Raw genomic sequence first — 21187 nt, 5'->3', positions numbered from 1 at the left:
GCCACGTTTCATGGATATACATCCAGTGGTACAAAAACCATCTTCCACAATATATTTACAGTTCGTTGGCAAGACTAACCGAATGGGTACGTCAGGTTCCCAAGTAATATATCAAACCCTTGCTCTAGTCGCGATCTAACAATGAGCCAAAAAGGAACATGATTGGTTCAGGCGCTTAGGCGTAATGCATCGTAACATTAATTTTTATTTTGTCGAATATGCCTTACATAGGGTCACAAACTCCAACAAACCTGATTCTTATAGGGTCAAGTTTCGGGTTTGCCCGTGATTTGAAAACGGTTTTGTACTTAGCTTTCAGACGATATATAGTTTTCCCCAGGTACTTGGTCCCGATATCCCTAGTCAGTTAGTGTTGTCAACGGATCGAGCGGCTCGGCCCAGTACTTGGACCCAGCAGAGCCGAGCCGGTTGACATCACTAGTCTCAACTCCTTCTATGCTGTGGACAAATATAGTTTTCAAGATAGATCTTCCTCAAATTTTTCTCTTGTAGACACTCCTTTTATCCGCATATCACACTTCAATTCTCCATTTTATTAATTGTGATTCCTGTCCTCTGGCCCAAACATAAATGTTGCTGAGAATACTATACGCCAGTTCAACTTTAAATTTAATGAAAGTAATTTTGAAAACATTGTACACAATAATTTATTTTTTGTATTTATAAAATACATAAAATTCATTGTGCATGGAGCTTTTGTCTATGGTAAAAAGGACGAACGAAAACACAGACTCCATTTTCCCTGCTAAAATAAATTACTCTTTCACGCATACCAGATCTGGAAGAGAGAAAGAAATGAAAATACATTAACTTTTTTTAATTTACTGACAATTTTACAAAGTATAATAATAAAAACAATAATAATAATAATAATAATAATAATAATAATAATAATACCGGTCATCGGTCATCGGTCATCGGTTCTGGTCATCGGTTATTATCTTAGTTTGGGTCAATATTAAGAAATATTAATTTCGAATCACACTTGTGAAACTAGAGTACATTTCCAAGGAAATATTAATTTCGTTTCATACTTGTGAAACTACAGTACATTTCCAAGGAAATATTAATTTCGTTTCATAATTGTGAAACTGTAGTACATTCCAAAGAGATATTAATTTCGTTTCACGCTTGCGAAACTACAGTACATTTCCAAGGAAATATTAATTTCGTTTCACACTTGTGAAACTACAGTACATTTCCAAGGAAATATTAATTTCATTTCACACTTGTGAAACTACAGTACATTTCCAAGGAAATATTAATTTCGTTTCACACTCGTGAAACCACAGTACATTTCCAAGGAAGTATTAATTTCGTTTTACAGTTGTGAAACTACAGTACACTTCCTAGGATATATTAATTTCGTTTCACGCTTGCAAAACTACAGTACATTTCCGAGGATATATTAAGTTCGTTTTACACTTGTCAACTATAGTAGATATCCATACTATGCAAATTCAATACTACAACAGACCTATAATCTTCTGCTGCAATACAAGGATATTATAAAATAAAAACTTATAAGCACATTTCTACCACTTCCAATCCTAGGAAAGAGAAACAGGGAAAGATGGAATCCTTTTAATTTTTAAAACAGAATCAATTCCAAAAATCATTGTTGTTAGCTATTACCCTTGATGATCCATCGTGAACATGCTCAACCGGAAATCATCGATAATAGATTTCGAATAACCGCTTTTCGTTATATCTTAACAGTTTCGCTCTGTATACTGAAATCGGAAACATCTCTAAATATCTAACACTTTCGCTTTCTGTAAAGTATTCAGGATGAGAATCGTATAATTTCCTATATGCTGGGTCGATTTCAAACAATCGGTATTCGATATATCTTATAGTTTTTCTCTATGTAAATCAATATTGAAACCGGAAACACTCGTAAATTTCTACCACTTCCGGTTTTAGTAGAGTATTCCGGATAAGAATTGCATGTTTTTTATACACTGAATCGATTTTTAAAAAAGTTATAGCTATTACCATTTCTGTTCTATGTTGAATAGCGTTGAAACCGGAAATGATCGATTTCAGCTTCTTCCGGTTTGAACAGGAGGTCAACGGAGAAAATGGAACCTATTCTTGGGACGCTAAATTGATTGCACAAAACTGCTTCTTGACATTTCTAATCACTTTAGCTTTTATATATGTTGATAGACGGGCCCTAAGACTTCCGACACTTACGCGTAGTACAGTTTGGTAGTCTAATAATTTACATTTTCAAAAATGTTGCAAGTCACAATATCCTTCTTTGCCTAGTATTGTACACAGGGCTGACTCGTGCAATGGCATCATTTGCGGCCTTCCCCTTTCTCCAGAAAGAACAAATCTTAAAAATCACGATTTTAAGTTTACTACTCCAGCATGAATAACAAAGGGAAGGCACTCGCACTCAGAAAGGCTTGAATACCACAAATACACTCTCATTGTGTCTGATTTTTTTCTTTAAATAATAATATATTATGTTAGTGAAAGATAAAGCAAATACATCTACAGAGGAAAGATTTTTTTTAGAATTGAATATTCAGCTTCAATCTCAATTATCAGTTTTGCAATTCCAGTGCAAATAGTTCTTTTATCTTTATTTCTTGACTTTCCTTCTACGTCTGTTCAGAAAAACTTGTTTCCAATTTCAGTGATAAGGAACTTGTTTGTGACAAAGACAAGACTAGTTTTCATATTAAAATTGAGATAAATAACTAAATGGAACAGTTGTTCGCTACTGTTTGAGAATTGAGTTATTGTATTCGACAACAATCAAGCAATTCATGCTGGGACTTGTTTTACCATTTGTTTTAGCACTGTCCATTTAACCTTAAACTAATGCGACCTAACCATGTAGTTATCTAATAGAATGTTAGCTTAATAAATTTAACTACCATCATCATGAAGTCGGCTTCCAACAAGAAATGTTTATTTTAAATAATATCCTTTAGTTATGACAGATTTTCCCACCCCTCGAAACTTACTGCTCCATGCAAATACACTTGTTGCATATATGATAGAGCCGGCCCTGATTCTACAAGCACTACAAATTATGAAAAATTGTGAATAGTGAATACTTACTTGTATAGTATACTTCAGTCCTGATATAGGTCCTTTGTGAAATTTAAGTTGTAGATACGTTGAACCTATGCCTCCACCTGCCAAATCGACTCCTCCACTTCCACTTCTGTGTGTAACGACGATAGCTTTAATCCCCGTAATCGCTTGACCGCTTACAGACGGAAATCTCAATTGCACTGAATCACCAGCAACTTCATTGGGTATCTCCATGTCGAAGTCTACATCAGGAGGAGTAGTTGTCGTAATACCCTCTGGATCTTCAAAAATACCATCGGCTTTCACATCAGCAGTTACGAAACCAGTTACAGCGCTTATGATTACGAGAAGGCAAACTAAGTAAAGGGATTTCATTCTTCTTTAATTCTCTCTAGTAAATGCAACTTCAGCCCAGTCCAAGAATTTTCGTTGTGTGATACCCTTGGGATACGATTGAGTATTTATAGTTCTCTGGTGAACTAGAAAACAATAGTTTTCAAGTGTTGTGAAATCGTTATGATTGTTTCGAAATAATTTATCTTATCTCTGTCTCTCTCTCTCTCTCTCTCTCTCTTGAGCAAAATAGAAGCCATATTGCAATCCTATCCCAATTATAGGCTACATATAAAGATTATCGTTTTGATCAGGGTGTCCGAAGTACGCTGCCTTCCCCTGATTAAATGTCTATCTACCTTTTCGCTAACCCTAACTAAATTAAGAGTAATGTTTATTGCATTACCTCATTAGAATTGTTCGGATTACAGTAGACGAACATCTTGATTTGCAATGAGTCTGGAATACGAACAAGTTTAGTGAACAGTTTTTTCCCGTCGACTTACGAACAATATTTCAGGATATGAATGAATTTACAATCCTGTATCGATAATTCCACGCGCTCTAGTAATATCTTTGCGCGTTTGTAATTATCTGTCAGAGTTCTATGTTTAGAAATTACTTTTTAGTCTTTTTGGCACATTTTGGAACTATCTTTGTGTTTTTCAGCTTTCATGTTGTTTTGTTTAATTTAGTGTTATTCCTTTGTCTTTTAAAATAATAATGTTATTTTCGTGCCATCATCAGAAAAAGAAACACTTACAAATGTAAAAAATGTATATAGTATCGTGGCTCTTCGGCTAGAACAGATTAATTGTATTTGAAGACTACGGGATAAAAAGGAGTCAAGTCTTTTTTTTTTTTTTTTTTTTTTTTTTTTACTTTACCAATTGCCCTGTTTTCCACTGACTTACCTCCTTCTTCCCTTGTAGGCAAAATCTTTAGCATTAAATTTCTTAGTGACTAAAATTCTTCTTATTGCGGGATTTAGCCTATGCAAACTACACCTTTCAGGCTACATTTTTGCTGTTAACACATCGTCGACCATTTCTTGGCCTAGCTCTTTTTTTCCCCTGTGGTCTTCATTTACGTTAATTTCAATGGGAAAAACAATTTAGGTTTACGAACAGTGTTACGGGACGGACTAAGTTTGTAACCCGTGGACGCACTGTAATTTATAGTCGTTGATTGTGCTCGATACACTTTAACCCTACAATGCATAGTGAGATAGATATGGGTCATAGTGGTAAATAATCTGTGCTTTTCTACATAATCTAATCTGTGCTGTGCAGCCAGATTGGGAACGTTCGAAGATAGTTGTAGTTCCACAGTTTCCACATAGATGGCACTATTAAGCGTACCGGTACTTCCGTTACTCATTTTTGTTTTCTCTTACAAAACTTGTTTTTTCACAAAAAATAAGAAAATCATGAATTGAATCATAAATCATGTAGGGTTAACTTGTTTGAACAAAAATGTCCACAAGACCCCAGAATTCTTTCGATAATTTTCGTAGAGTGATTGTTTAAAACTCATCTATGTTTGCAGGATTAATAATTATAAAACTTTTATTAGTCATATTCAATTTAATAGTATTCTACGACTGTGCTTCACTAAGTATTAATTTCACAGTCAGAAAAATATAACATGTTTTTCATAATAAAACGATACAGTAATCCTCTGAATACAAATGTCTGGAACTAGAAATAGATTTTAAAAAATAAGTTATATATATATATTTTTAAATTAAAATATGAGTAGTGTGTGGGTCACTGTGTCTAACTTTTGTGCGTCTAGTTCCCTAGCTCAGGGACCATGATCCACGGGTACATAGTAATACTCCTCTAAATTTTGGCATGGGCACATTGCTTCATCCCCTCAATTTTCACTTAGAACCACTTTTTAAATTTTGAAAATTGCCAAAATTAAATAGTATGGTAATATAACACCAATTTATATACCTTGGAAAATTTAGTTGGTCCTTCTCGTTTCCTTATATTGATTAAAAAGATGCTAAAAGTTGAAAATTGGAAAACTTTTTGACCCAATTTGTACTCCCTGACAGGCTTTATCACAGTGGCGTCGCACTATGAAGTTCATAGGAACACGTGAACCATCAAGTATTGTGCGTTGTTTTTTTTTTTTTTTTTCCTTATGATATATATTCAGAGTATTATATTATCTTGTCTTTCTTTTCTGTAACATATTACAGACATCAAAACTTTATTATTATTATTAGTAGTAGTAGTATTTGTAGTAGTACTAGTAGTAAAAGTTTTCATTCCTGACAATAAGCCACTTTTACTCTCTTTCCACTATTTTCCACTTACACTACCGTTAAAGAACTTTACAGATTACTGTGATTGCTTGTGTTCCTACTTGTTGATAACAAACGATAATTTTATCATGTTAGGTGATTTTAATGCTGGAGGAATCGACTGAGAAACGGACTGTAACCGCAATCAATTTTTATGCTAAGAAAAAAGGAGAAAAGGTGATAGAATTGCAACCTTCTTCAATTGAATCAACTAAGTAAGTCGTACGATGCTGTAAATAAGGATAGAGTACTAGACTTGTTGTTGACGAATATAGAAAATAGCACAATAAACTTTAATGTTGAACCGTTAATCAAAATCGATCGTTTCCACCCACCATTTATATGAGGAGTTCGGGGGAAAACAATGATAACCCTCATTTTAAAACCAAGTGAGTTAGTTACAGAAAAACAAAGATATCACTCATGTGAGCTGAATTGTCGAAAGAGTTCAAGTTTGAAACAACAGCATATTCAATATCCTCATTGGCATTGACTTTGACATTGATTGACATTGATTGACATTGATTTTTTGAGTAAACATATCACAGTTATGAATCCTCTGTCTCAGCGCTGGACAAACTGCAGGGTGACAACTGTTATTTGAGATTTATTTTACCTGCAGTGTATCAAGTGAAATCGAAACATCACTCCTTCACACATTTGGAATTCTGCATGTTCCCGTATATATTCCTATCAAGTATGGTTGCATTCTATCAAGTGGTTACATCTCCTCTGAACAGCGATACTTATTTTATGATAACCTGGTACTTACCTGAGATAAGCATATCTAACAAGGGACATGTTTCGGTTCGAACGCGAGGATCAACATAAAACTTGGTAGACATATACAGGACTAAGTACTGACCACTGTAGGGGGAGTCATTCCCGTGTAAAATTCGTTTTCTGCCGACAGTGCCCCCTATCCTTCGAAACACTAGCAGTTAGATTCTGCGTTATAGGCGCTGAGTGAAGAGCAGTTAGGTGTGTCAATGTGTGGTAGTAAGCTCCAATTAGTATTAGGTGTGGTAGTCAGTGTGGAAAAATGAAGCGGGCTGTTAACATTAACTCCTTTCCTATAGTCAAACTGTTAAAAAAGCAAACTGACGCGCAAATTTGAGGTTCAGACGTCAGTTGGAGTGAAAGAGGAGTCATTTGCGACATTCTTGTGCAATGTAATTATCAGTGAGTACGAAAATGAATTAGAAATGATACACACATCGACACTCTACAGATATTATGAATTATTCGTGATATAATTCTTGCTTGTTTCTAAAAATTTTGAATGAAAGTCGGCGACATTTTGAACTCCGATAAGCCAACTCCTTTTGCTGCTTGGAAAGCCCAGCACTGTAAATGCCAGTAATATACTGATGCACCATGCTCTCTGATGACTTCACATTTCACTCTTTGGAGTTTCATTTCCCGATTCCCTTTGAATGAAACAAAGTTCGTAGACAGCGCGTATCCATAATCCAAATATTTTTGCAGTTATTTAATGAAATAAGTTTCTTATGTCGTTCCAGAAGCTTCCTATACGAGTTGTATCCTCCTTCATGATAATAATCTTTGTAGATACTCCGGATTTTCTTTTACATAAACTGCAAAAAAACATCTGTACTTTTCAGTTTTCGTGCTGGATACACGTCGTATTCATTGTGAGTACTGTCTTGTTCTCGCTATGGAATACTATCTTATACTCGTTCTGAACTGCTATCATAGATGTCTTCCTGTGCCCTGCCATTTTCTTCAGAATATCTCTAGTGTGTCGATTTCTGTATCATTTCTAATTCATTTTCGTACTCACTGATACTTAAAGTGCACTGTACAGTGCATACATATACCTATTTTACATATCAACTTTTTGCCCTATTTGCATATGGGATATTTAAATTTTCGTGTTATATTTACATTTAATTTTCAAAATAGAGGATTAGGTGTGGAATCATTAATCAGATTTAAATTTGTTTATATATATTATTATTATGTTATTTATCGTGAGGTGAAGCATATAATTATGTATATTCAGTGTTCATTTAAATATTAATCGTAAATATCATGTATTTTGAAGAGAATCCAAGCTTCAGTATCTCGTTCTGGAAGAACGTAGAGTTAAAAAAAAACAAACAATAGTTTCAAAGCAGAGTCTTTGTGTGGACGCAGAAGCTAGGTGGTCTGGAAGAGAACAGTGAAGCATAGTATCCATCTAACTTTCCTGTTTAAAGACGTACCTAGGCACATGGGGTATATGTCAAGATATGGATTCTTACATTTAGTCTTTTATACGTGAAGAAGTAACATTTCCGCTCGGTGCCGGAGTGCCCGAAAAATCTATTGTTACATGAAGGAGCTGGAACCTAGCATGTACATGTCGAAACGACGAATACAAAGACGTGTGACTTTTGCAAACCACGCCTACAAGTCACACATATTAGTATGCAGGCGTCGGTATACCAACGGACGTCTCTTGCTGGCGTAGTGATCCTCCAATTTCAAACTATACTTGAGAAACTATGATTCGGTGCTATTCCTGTTAACAGCCTTCACCCCCTTTGTATAGAGATGTTCCACACATAATTCTTTATTAATATGTTTAAAGTTCTCTTGATGTATTCGATATGAATTTTGTTTACTAATCTAGGTCGTAGCTAGATTTAGCATTAGTAGCAATGAAATCAAGGCTTATATCGAAAAGGGTGGCAACTCTCACAGTACTTGAATGGGAAATTGGATACAAGGAAGAGCCATGCCGCCATTTTTATAGCAGAAGTTTTCCTGCTGGGGACCAGGATGATTGATAGGGGGAATTTTCATATATAATATATTAAATATCACATGACAGCACAAGGTGTTTAAAACATAGGTATATTGTAACATATAGATGTATGTAGTATTGGATTTTAAGAAGTATTATGCTGCAAAACTTCTTCAACAAGAAAAAAAAACATAGCTAGGAGAACCTCCCTGAGTCCTCTCATACAGGTGGAAACTTTTCGAATTCACTCACCAGGTGTCTCCCTGGGATGGACACAAGACAGGGTGAGAGAGGCAATTTTTTTTAAAGTGTTTAATGTTTGCACAATGTTTTTATATTAAAATCTCACAGCAAATACAAAGTGTAACATATCATTGGAAAGCCACATTTTCATACTGTTTAGTGATCGCAGCAGGGCATTGATCAGACATTGCAGTGAACTATAATTAAAGTAAAAAGGAGCAAAAATGTAATTTTGCTATAGTAAATAGGTCACAAGGGTAGGTAACACACCGGACCGATCCCCTCACACTGCACTCTTCCCCGCCATAAGAAAACATGCTATATGTAGCGCGAGCCTATAATTTGGGCTAGAAATGGCAAAGAATAAAAACAATTCCAAGGGAGAGTGAGGGAGAGTTGACATTGGGACGCGAAGCAAGAAGGTAGTGCTCTTGCTCGGATCAGTTTGTTTTACTGTGCTAACTTCAAGTGTTGGTTACTTTGATAACCATGAAGTGCCTTACTTGTGACAGTTAAGATTCAAGGCGACGTTAAGACTCTTACATAGTTTTTTTATTGAAACATTCAAAATTATTAGGCTCTGTTTGCGAGTACTTGCCTACGAGAAAAAAAAAACAATTTAATTTTTTTTTGAAATCTTAGATGTGTCTGAGAAGTAGTATTTTCTGCGTTCGATCAGACAACCGAATTGTCTTCGTTAGATCGACCATGGGCACAGTTTTTCGCTTCATCGTGTAAATACTTATATATATTCATATCTACGTTTATTTGAAGTGTTATATCTTTTTAGTGATTTGTAATATGTGTGTGAGACGCAGTGCATAAACCTTTCGTCCAACCAAGCGCAACAGCGGACTCATCAACGCACAAAATCATGGTGCAACTAGTATTAGTGTTGTAAAGCAATGCAAGAGCTGGTCAACAGCCAGGCCGTTTATGACTGTAACCTAGAGACATCCAGACTCGGCAACAACGAAGGCATCTAAATCTTCGAGACTCGCAGACACCATCCCAAACACGAAGCTGCAGGTCCAGTGAGGGATTGGAGTATCAATTAGAGGACTTCTTCAATCAACCCGGCATACCATAAGGGAAGAGGTATGTCTATGTGGGATGCTACTCTTCTGGAACGCCCAAGGATGAAGATGGCGGACTGCACGGAACTCTAGAAATATGTGCACAAACTTGAACAATCTCTTAAAAAAACGTAAAAGGCCTAAAGAAAGTTAAATTCAAAAAGGTTCAAAATTGATATATCTTATCTAATAATAACATAATTCTATTAGTGTCAGTGCATCAATTGTACAGTATCTATTTTCGTGTGCTACTGAAATTAAATGATTTCACTAAGGAACCCTGTCGTCTTTCTTGGACTTCTTCATCAGGAGAACGTAAGGTATGTGCAAAAGATTGTTAAATGTATCCTGTTTCTCTTTCAGCTGCTGGGAGTATGCGAAGCCCATAAGGCATGAAAACCAGTAACTTTCATGTTGTGTTGGTAATCTGTTTGGAAATTCACATGGAGTTAAAACTGCAGGAAGCCCTGAAAGCTAGTCTCATGTTCACCAAAATTTAACTTATATTTTTTTGTTTGGCTAATCACTTTATCCTTTTTGTTTACTTTTAATTTTTTTTTTTTGCTCTACCGAATCATTTGAATGTGAGAAGTATATAAATTTGGGCCTTCAGTCATCTCATTAATATTAATTAGTCATTATTATCTCCACCCTTACTCCTCATATTCATTCTCACATACCCGCACTCTACAAAACGTGGCATTCCCGGCGCGTGGGGCCCGTTCACTCCAGGTGAAATTTTATTCCCCTTGTATCTTTGTTTTGCTAAGAAGCTTGGTGGCGTGTAAAAAGTAACTTTATTTGTTTTTTTTCTTTGGATATTGCTTTGAATGAAGCCACAAGCAACCAAAGGGATTACCCACAATGTTCATGCCGTCAATATAAGCCTTCCGCGGATCAGTTTAATTTTATTTACATTTTTGACGCGCAGAGACATCAAGAGAATTTAATGTGTTTATTTTGTAGTGTGTTTTTCTTGCATTTATTGTTTTTGTGTGTTATTAAGAAAGTTATATGATTTGTTTACAATTTTGAAGGGGGATACAATTCTACTATTTAGAGCAGTTAGGACCCTTAGAGTTTCGAAATCTTTGTTTGTGTTTTGATGGTATTGACGCGAAGTCAAACTAGAAAAATGGAAGAGTTCGCGGGAGAAAACTTTAACCAGTTAGGAGAGTTTGGCGAAAATTTAGAATCACGTTCTGAAGATCGCGTTGGCACTGCGCAGACTGCTCCAGGGCAGGAAGTAGAAGCAGTAGTTTTACACACTGAGAACGATGTTAGGATCACTGAACCGGAGCATGTAAGGGAACCTGTTCCGAGTACCTCCGCGCAAGTCACAGGTAACAAAACCGACCCGTGTCTCATGTCACTAATGACAATGTTGAAGGGAATTTCAGAGAAGCTAGAAAATCAGGAAAAGAAACAGGACAAAGTAATGCAGGAAATTACAGGCCAATTAGGCAATCAGGAACGAAGACAAGAGGAGATAGCTAGGAAATTGGAGCAACAGGAACAGAGACAGGAGCAGGCTAGCCAGAAACTATTAGAAAGATTAGAAACCGTAGAGAAGGAAATAACAGTTAGTATAAGGCAAGAGTTAATGCAAAATGTCCAGGAACTCGAGGCTAAGATTACTTCTACTGCGGGCAACCTGGACACGAGAATCACTGCGTCCTGTCAAGAGCTGAAGGACTCGATTCAGGAGACGGATGAACGAGTTCGTCAGTTAGAGATAAATGCGGGAAATAGGATTGAAGAAGTGACTGAAGCTCTTAGTTCAGACCTCGCGAAGGTAGATCGCGAAGTAAACCATTTCAATAGTGAAGTAGAGAAAGTAGGTGAAAACGTCACTGAAGTAAACAATCAAGTGCAGGGCGTAAGAGAACATGTTGGAAATTTGACAGGCAGAGTAGATGGTGTGGAGAGCACTGTAGGCCAGCTGCAGTCCAAGCTGAGACGGGCCGAGTTACGCTGGGAAGAACAGTTAGAACTGTTGCGTGATTCTGTCAGGGAGAGAAGTAGTGACGAGAATGTCTCAGCCTCTGTCTCGAATACGAGAGCCGAGTCTCCTGTAGCCGGTCCAGGTAACGCGAGATAGACGTCGGAAATTTCGAGACAGGAGAGCTCGAGTGAACACATTGCCTTCCCAACAAACCCAGGACCACAGCCGTGCCAGATTGCGTCAGCTTTAGGGTTTCTGCATCGCGATTTGCCTCTTCCCTCGTTTGATGGCTCTGAGACCGAAGTCCAGGCGCATAACTTCCTGTTAGAATTAGACAGTTATTTTGAGCTCACTGGTGTACCAGAAGAGCGACGTTTAGCCTTCACCACGAGATGTTTCAAGGGCATCTCGCGTAGATGGTATCAGGTGACGTCAGTGAAGTGCAGAACTTACCAAGAACTAGTTACTCAATTTCGCGAGACCTACCTTAGCGAGGAGAAACTAGCTAACCTTCGTGCTTCAATATTGACATCTCGTTTCGAGACACGGGGAAGCAAAAAACCGACCGAGTATTTGCTCGAGCTGCTCCATACGAACAGCATATTGGACCCACCGTTACCACAACAGGTTTTACTCAAAGTCCTTCCACGGCAGCTTCCATTTTCCATTTACCGCTGCATTGTATCCTCGAAGCCACGTACTATTGAGGAGTTACTGGGAATCGTTGGTGAACTCCAGAGTACGTATCAGCCCCCGAGTAGTAACAGCAGGAGGGGAATTAACATGTTGGCAGTTGAAGAAGGGGAGAGAAGGCAGTCACCCGTCCTCCGAGAAACAATAGGCCGAGTAATCCCTCACGAGTAAACAGAAGGCAACATAGGAATAATTGGCCTTATCAACAGAGGGGTAGCAGAGGCACACCGCGTAATGCTGACAATAATGAGAGAGAAGGAGAAAGTTGGCAACAGCGCGGCAGCGGTATGCAGCGTCGAGACAGCAGGGCGTCTAGGGGAGCTAACGGTGGTCGTAGAAGTCAGAGGCGTGGCTGGAATGTAGGTCGGAACTACAACAACAACACAGGAAATAGAAGTGACTATGCGCAGGAGATCAATGAACTGCATGCACAAGAGCAAAGGGCTGGTCAGCAGTCGAGATCTCAGGCGTCTCGTGGCCATTCGAGATCTAACAGCCCGAACAATGCGAGAAACTGAGGTTTTCTCGCACCTCTTCAGAAAAGCGTTAGGGAAGAGTATTGTCTGAATATTCCTTCTGAGCTTGCGAATGTAAATTTTGAAGAAGTGCGTAATAGAAATATATTATGTGACACACATAGCGAAAACTGTGAAACAACAGTTAAGGAAGTTGAAAATAATGTAGAAATTGTAGAGATTGATAATTGTAAGAAATGTGATGAAATAATTAGTAAAAAACACTTTGCCCATGAAGAAAACACCGACGTTCGCTAAACTGAAATTTGTTTATTGTTAAAAGATGGGGAAAAAATTAGTTTGGATAGAAAGAAATTTGATGAGACGAACGCGATATTTCGTGATCTCCTCGACTCTAGTACTGGGAATTTACCCTCAAACAATGTAATTATTTTGCCAGAAGTAGAGATTGTTTTGTTTGGGGAGAAAATAATGGGATTACTCGATAGCGGGGCGACCATAAGTGCTTTGTCGCAGTCTTTTTGGGAACGCGTGAAGGAGCGCAAGCCCCCACCAGCTTTCATTAAGTCCACCAATACTAGGGTTACTTCAGCTTTTGTTAAATCAGTAGCCTCGATTCTGGGACAAGTGATGTTGGAGATAGAGATCGATGGTAGAGATTATTACACAACTGGAATAATCGTTAAAGGGCTGAACAGAGATCTAATTTTGGGCTCACAATTCTTTTCAGAAAGTAGAGCGATTTTAAATTATGAAGAGAATATGTTGCAGCTTAACCATCCCCACAGAACAGATGTTTGTTTTCGAGATATTTAAATTGAAGATGAATTGATAATAAGAAAATTAACCTGGGAGTTCGATGACGAGACGGTAGATTTATATAATCCCGGTCTAAGTAGTATGTGCGTGTCGAGTCGAGGACCGTATACTAACGTTCAGCTGGAATTGCTTAATGCAGGAGAATGTCGCCAGATGGAGTCGACAACACTGCGCACGAGGTTGGATGATGGAAGATTCCCAACCACCGCTGAACTGGCGAATGTAGTATACTCGCCCCAAGAGTGGAAGAAAGTTTGAACCCAGGCTACACCATCAGAGATTCGTGAGCATGTCGAAAAGTATACCGAATTGACTGGGGATGAGAAAAGACAGTTATACGAAGTGCTCTACAAGCATAGAGAAATATTTGACGAAAAGCCCGGATGCATTAAGAACTACGAACACACCATCGAGGTCACAGATGACAGGCCCCTAAAAGCTAGGATGTATCCATATGCACTGAAGCATAAGACCCAGGTGACCAACACCATAAATCGGTGGGTGGCGTGGAATATAGTGAAGAAATTTCCTACTTCATATACTAACCCGTTGGTAGTAGTGCCAAAGAAGGATGGCAAATTACGCATATGTATTGACGCGAGAAAATTGTCAGAGATCACGCGTAGTCAATACGACCAGCCTATACCAGCACTTTGTACGCTCCAAGATTTATGTGATAGACGTTACTTCACATCGATGGACACAGTAGAAAGTTTTACACAGATACCAGTACATAGAGATAGCCAAAAATACTTAGGTTTTCTTCATGAGGGCATTACATATGTGTTTGTTAAACTTCCTTTCGGAACAAAGCAAAGTCTAGCTTCATGTGTTCGTGCAATCGATTCGATCCTAGGAGATGAATGTAAGGAGTTCAGCGGCCACTACGTCGATGACGTAATAGTTGCCAGCTTTTCGTACGAAGAACACATGCGCCACCTAGATAAGGTGCTAGGAAATTTACGCGCAGGTGGGATAACCCTGCGGCTGAAAAAGTATCAATTCGCTAGACAGAGAATTAGCGTGTTAGGTTATGAAATTTCGCCTGAGGGCATAGAAAAGTCGCCTGAGAAAATGGATAGAGTAATGTCATTCAGAAGACCACGTAACGTACGTGAATTACGTAGTTTCATTGGCAATTGCCAATTTTATAGAATATTTAGCACGCAATACTCAGAAATACTCTTTCCGCTTTTCCAACTACTAAAGAAGGGAGTGAAGTTTCAATGGCTTCCGTGCCATGAGGAAGCATTCAACCGTATCAGGGAAGTCTTCCAGCAGAAAGTAGTTTTGAAGAAACCACTCCCCGACAGACAGCTAATATTGGAATGCGATGCATCCGATGTGAGCTGTTCGTCGCATTTATATCAATTAGATGAAGATGGAAACATTCGTGTGATTGGTATGACGTCACGAGTCTTCAACTACGCGGAACGTCATTACGGAATCACTGAGCGTGAGTGCGCAGCGGTGATTGATGGGGTGAACAAATTCAAGCATTATTTGGTGGGTAACTTCTTTAAAATCCGTTCAGACCATCAATCACTTCGTTTCTTGTCGCTGTGCAGACTCACCTCACAGAGGCTAGTAAGATGGGTACTCGCACTCAGCGTACTTTCTTTCGAATTTGAGTACGTCCCATCGAAAGAAAATCTGAGTGATTACATGTCGAGATACCCGCCCAACACTGGGAAGAAATTCGATGAAAACAAGAAGTTCGTAATAAACGAGTCCTTACTGACCATACTAACTCAGATCCCCGGAAAACTTAGGGAACTGGTAGCCATCTTATCGGAAATGCAGTCATCGGACCAAGTGTTTGGGGAAATAAAGAAGAAATTACAAGAGCACGACAAGTCAGGAAATATAGAAAGCAGCAACCACCAGTATTTGATCTCCAATGGACGGTTATGCAAGCGTGACCGTGATGGTTTACGTATTTGTATACCGGAAGTGCTTGTGCAGCCATTATTGGAATATTATCACGACGAACGTGGACATCTGTCCGCCAGCAAACTTGTGCCAATGCTATCTGAGTATTTTGTATGGCCAAAGATGCGAAATGCAATCAGGAAGTTTACAGCTTCATGTGGCACGTGTCAGAAAGCATCTCCCCCACATGTTTATCAGCCGGGACCACTGAATCCTGTATTAGTCAACAGACACAGCTACATGACCTGTCTCGATTGGCTAGGGCCACTTTCGGTCGGGGTAGATAATGTCAGCTACGTTCTCGTCTGTGTGGATGCTTTCTCGAAGCTGATTAGTCTGTTTCCTTGCAGAAAAGCCACCACAAATTCTGCAATCAGAAAATTGAAGGAATTCCTTAAACTGTGCCCGTCAGTGGAGGTAGTTCTGACGGATAATGGGACACAGTTCACCAGTGCCAGGTGGAAGAAAGAACTCATGGAGTTAGGCCTAATACCCATCTATAGTACACCACATTATCCGCAAGGGAATATGGCGGAAGTAGGGGTACGATCGACAGTGAGAATGTTACGTAAACTGTGCCATGACAAGCAGCGTGAATGGCCAAAACATCTAGAGAAAATAGAGAAATGCTTAAACGCTTCTGTACATCTGTCGACTGGCCTAAGTCCATATGAAGTGCATTTCGGACAGTCAAAAGAAATCGCTAAACTATTCGAAGTTCCAGAGTTAGAGAAACACAAGAGCCTACAATACTATTCAGAGATAGCGGCCCGGAACTTAAAGAAATCTGCACAAGAGAGAAAGAAACACTGATAAAGTCACCAAACTGTACATTTCGAAGTTGACGATTTAGTGTTGGTGCGCTGCTTTCCAAAGTCAGATGCTTTCTCTGGTGTAACCAAGAAACTCTTATTTTTATACTCGGGACCCTATTCTGTCTTATCCAAGACAGATAAGAATGTATACTCGCTGGGAGATCCGGCCACTAAAGAGCATATCATGAAAAGAAGCGCCTTCCACCTTAAAAGGTATGTGGAACGTGGAAGCACAGCACAGCAGGGTGCTACAGGCCAGCCTGAGTAAGAAAGAAAAAAAGAAGGAAGCAGTCAGCTGTTTACCTGAAGGAACTTCCTTCTTCCACTCGAGCGAGCACCTCAGAAAAGGTGACCGAGAGCAAGATCATTATCTTTGTGTACATATATATCTATATTGTTGTTAGGTAGTGATATATTTTTGCTTTTCTTTTCGTATATTTAGATTTTCAGTGTTTGTTTATATCTAGTGTCTATGTTTCTATTTCCTTAATATCATGTTGAATTAGTCACTCCTTTAAGAATCTGCAACATTTATATAAATAACCTTGCATCTTCTCTGAAGGGGGATAGTATGTACAGTGCATACATATACCTATTTTACATATCAACTTTTTGCCCCATTTGCATATGGGATATTTAAATTTTCGTGTTATATTTACATTTAATTTTTAAAATAGAGGATTAGGTGTGGAATCATTAATCAGATTTAAATTTGTTTATATATATTATTATTGTTATTTATCGTGAGGTAAAGCATATAATTATGTATATTCAGTGTTCATTTAAATCAGCCCTGGCCACGGCGAGCAGATAGTGGAAAATCTCCTCGTGAACGCTCGCGAGCATTCTACGAGCAAATACCATTGTTCGTGCTTCGTGAATCTTCGGGTTTTGTCCTTAGAGGAGCGGAAGTGTTGTCAACCTTGGCGGTAATCACTAGCTTACCAAATAAAAAAAAAGTATGTATGGTAACTGATTGCCATTTAGTGTATAGTGTTTTTTACAATGTGGTAACCGTTAACTATAGACAACACAAACTGGTAACAGCAATCAAATGATAAACTATGTACGTTCCTTTTCTTCTTTTTTCTTTCCTTTTGTTAAAGAAGGATGTGGTGGAACCAAACCATCGCTTACATTTATAAAAATTTGCCAGTTTGCCCAATGGAAAACCAGTTTTCAATATATATATATTATCAAGTTCTTAATCCGAGTGTGGGTATGTTGTTTCGCTTTTTAGGAAAAGAGATAATCTGTTGATACGAAAAAAAAATACTGTAGCACTTGTTTGTAATTATCTAAGTATTATCTCCAGAAAATTAGCTTATGCATGTATGTGTGTACGAATAGGCTTAGCAAGGGGTTGGTTGTGGAGATTAGAAGCCACTATTACACTATCAATAGGAAGAATAGTATTTCTTACTCCACTTTTAAAGTGGGGCCGCGGTGGCTCAGTGGTAGAACGTTCTCATCTGGTGCTTGGGGTCCCGGGTTCGATCCCAGCCCCCGCCAAGTGAACTTTGCGGTGGACAAACACCGTATGCGTGGGTTTTCTCGGGGTTTTCCCATTTCCTCCCACTTTCTTCATTCTATCATTTCATTCATTACTCATCATCACCGTCTCCTTTAGCCTAACCGGTATAACCGTGGGACGTAAAACCCAAAGATTTCATTTCATTTTTTCCACTTTTAATGTTACTTTGATCGCAAAGAATCAAACAAAATATTAAGAGAGCCAAAGAGATTTTCCATTTTTAAGAGTGACCATTAGTGGGTACCATTAGTTTTTTTTTTTTGTTTTTTTTTAACAAGGAGTGTCTTTTTAATAAGGAAAAATATATTGTCCCTGGCTGGTTGCTTGCCGGTGGCTTGTTAAAAGTGAAAAAGAATGTTAAATCATATCAACGACTGAAGCTACATGCTTGTCTTTCTTCGATAGTTACTGACTGGTTTTGAAAGTCACGATGTTGTAGGCCTACTGTAATAGCGTAAACTTGGAAGGGAACGTTCCAACTGAATGATACGAACAATTATTCCCAATGTCTTGAACATGAAACGTGGATTGCACGGATAACGCTTAAAGTGGGCTGAACTGCACTGGGATTTCCTTCCGGCAAATTAGTGTTTGGTCGGAACTCAGTTCTTCTGTGTAATTGTCTCTTAACAACATTTGAACATTTCTTTTAGATAATAATATCTAACTAACTCTATGGCCTATGGAACCCGAAGGTTCAATGCGGCGGTTACAACATATTTCCACTAACTTCTGTCCTTAGCCAACTGGATCCAGTTTCTACTCTGTCCTCTTATTTCTGCAAGATCCATCTTAATATTGTCTTCCCATCTACGTCTAGGTCTTCCTAGTGGTCTTCTTCCAATTGGGTTTTCAGTTAAAATTATGAAAGCATTTCTAATTTCTTCCATTCTGGCTACACGGAATGGCCACCTGAGCCTTCTACACTTAATGACCCTAACAATGTTAAGTGAGCGGTATAAACTATGCAATTCCTCGTTATGAATTTCCTCAAATCCCCATTTTCATCCGTCTTTGGTCCGAATACTACTACTACTACTACTACTATTAATAATAATAATAATAATAATAATAATAATAATAATAATTATAATACGCATTATTATTATTATTATTATTATTATTATTATTATTATTATTATTATTATTATTATTATTATTTTCAACCTCCCGTCGTTCTGCTATCAATCTAGCAACGAAAGGCGTTCACAACTTAGCAAACGTGAAGCGAGTGACAAGTTACAGACCGAGTGCTAATGTAATGCAATGTCACGAATTGTGTAAGCAAGCTAAAAAAAGGCCTGAAACAATTCGTTTCCGATTTTTGCAGTCGTTTTTACGTCTGTAAGCTGACATGTTTAATATTCGTTTCTTTCTTTCTTTCTTTCTTTTTCATTTGTTAGTTACTTCAACGCTAACTGTAACCTCTATCATGCGTCTTCCTAGATCAAAAAACGTACCAATTTTATTTCCTGCAGTGTTTTCGCGTCACTGCTTTCGAAATGGGGAGGGGGAGAGCACACCTGCACATTTCACGCTTGCGTCTGCTCAATGCTTCAACATCGTGCAAATTTGTGACCAGGCTTGGCCGTAGGTTTTTTACCATCATGTGTGGTTGGCAACACTTATCGGATGCAGTGGAAGGGGCGGAGCTACCAACACCTGTGCTCACCTGTTCTTATCTTCGCTCGTTGTCGCTCACGCTTCGGCTCCGGGAGCCAATTCATGGGCAGGCCTGATTTAAATATTAATCGTAAATATCATGTATTTTGAAGAGAATCCAAGCTTCAGTATCTCGTTCTGGAAGAACGTAGAGTTAAAAAAAAACAAACAATAGTTTCAAAGCAGAGTCTTTGTGTGGACGCAGAAGCTAGGTGGTCTGGAAGAGAACAGTGAAGCATAGTATCCATCTAACTTTCCTGTTTAAAGACGTACCTAGGCACATGGAGTATATGTCAAGATATGGATTCTTATATTTAGTCTTTTATACGTGAAGAAGTAACATTTCCGCTCGGTGCCGGAGTGCCCGAAAAATCTATTGTTACATGAAGGAGCTGGAACCTAGCATGTACATGTCGAAACGACGAATACAAAGACGTGTGACTTTTGCAAACCACGCCTACAAGTCACACATATTAGTATGCAGGCGTCGGCATACCAACGGACGTCTCTTGCTGGCGTAGTGATCCTCCAATTTCAAACTATACTTGAGAAACTATGATTCGGTGCTATTCCTGTTAACAGCCTTCACCCCCTTTGTATAGAGATGTTCCACACATAATTCTTTATTAATATGTTTAAAGTTCTCTTGATGTATTCGATATGATTTTTGTTTACTAATCTAGGTCGTAGCTAGGTTTAGCATTAGTAGCAATGAAATCAAGGCTTATATCGAAAAGGGTGGCAACTCTCACAGTACTTGAATGGGAAATTGGATACAAGGAAGAGCCATGCCGCCATTTTTATAGCAGAAGTTTTCCTGCTGGGGACCAGGATGATTGATAGGGGGAATTTTCATATATAATATATTAAATATCACATGACAGCACAAGGTGTTTAAAACATAGGTATATTGTAACATATAGATGTATGTAGTATTGGATTTTAAGAAGTATTATGCTGCAAAACTTCTTCAACAAGAAAAAACATAGCTAGGAGAACCTCCCTGAGTCATCTCATACAGGTGGAAACTTTTCGAATTCACTCACCAGGTGTCTCCCTGGGATGGACACAAGACAGGGTGAGAGAGGCAATTTTTTTTAAAGTGTTTAATGTTTGCACAATGTTTTTATATTAAAATCTCACAGCAAATACAAAGTGTAACATATCATTGGAAAGCCACATTTTCATACTGTTTAGTGATCGCAGCAGGGCATTGATCAGACATTGCAGTGAACTATAATTAAAGTAAAAAGGAGCAAAACTGTAATTTTGCTATAGTAAATAGGTCACAAGGGTAGGTAACACACCGGACCGATCCCCTCACACTGCACTCTTCCCCGCCATAAGAAAACATGCTATATGTAGCGCGAGCCTATAATTTGGGCTAGAAATGGCAAAGAATAAAAACAATTCCAAGGGAGAGTGAGGGAGAGTTGACATTGGGACGCGAAGCAAGAAGGTAGTGCTCTTGCTCGGATCAGTTTGTTTTACTGTGCTAACTTCAAGTGTTGG

The 21187-nt window shown here is 38.4% G+C and overlaps 1 protein-coding gene across 1 annotated transcript; it reads right to left on the bottom strand.

Moving 5' to 3' along the window:
• Window positions 1-643: 643 nt before the first annotated feature.
• On the bottom strand, window positions 644-3499 carry LOC145693951 (uncharacterized). Its single transcript, XM_081770109.1, has 2 exons — window positions 3103-3499; window positions 644-799 (listed from the first exon to the last, which is right to left on the bottom strand). The coding sequence occupies exons 1-2, from the start codon at window positions 3451-3453 to the stop codon at window positions 785-787; spliced, it is 366 nt and encodes a 121-aa protein (XP_081626235.1). The 5' UTR covers window positions 3454-3499; the 3' UTR covers window positions 644-784.
• Between the last annotated feature and the right edge of the window lie 17688 nt (window positions 3500-21187).

The sequence above is a fragment of the Thermobia domestica genome, chromosome 9, assembly GCF_964235325.1.
Source record: "Thermobia domestica chromosome 9, izTheDome1.hap1.1, whole genome shotgun sequence".
Taxonomy (NCBI): domain Eukaryota; kingdom Metazoa; phylum Arthropoda; class Insecta; order Zygentoma; family Lepismatidae; genus Thermobia; species Thermobia domestica.
This window is presented reverse-complemented; position numbering and strand designations above follow the sequence as displayed.

What these genes read in the sequence shown, in the direction of transcription:
- LOC145693951 (XM_081770109.1), bottom strand. Translation starts at nt 3,453, where the DNA reads ATGAAATCCCTTTACTTAGTTTGCCTTCTCGTAATCATAAGCGCTGTA.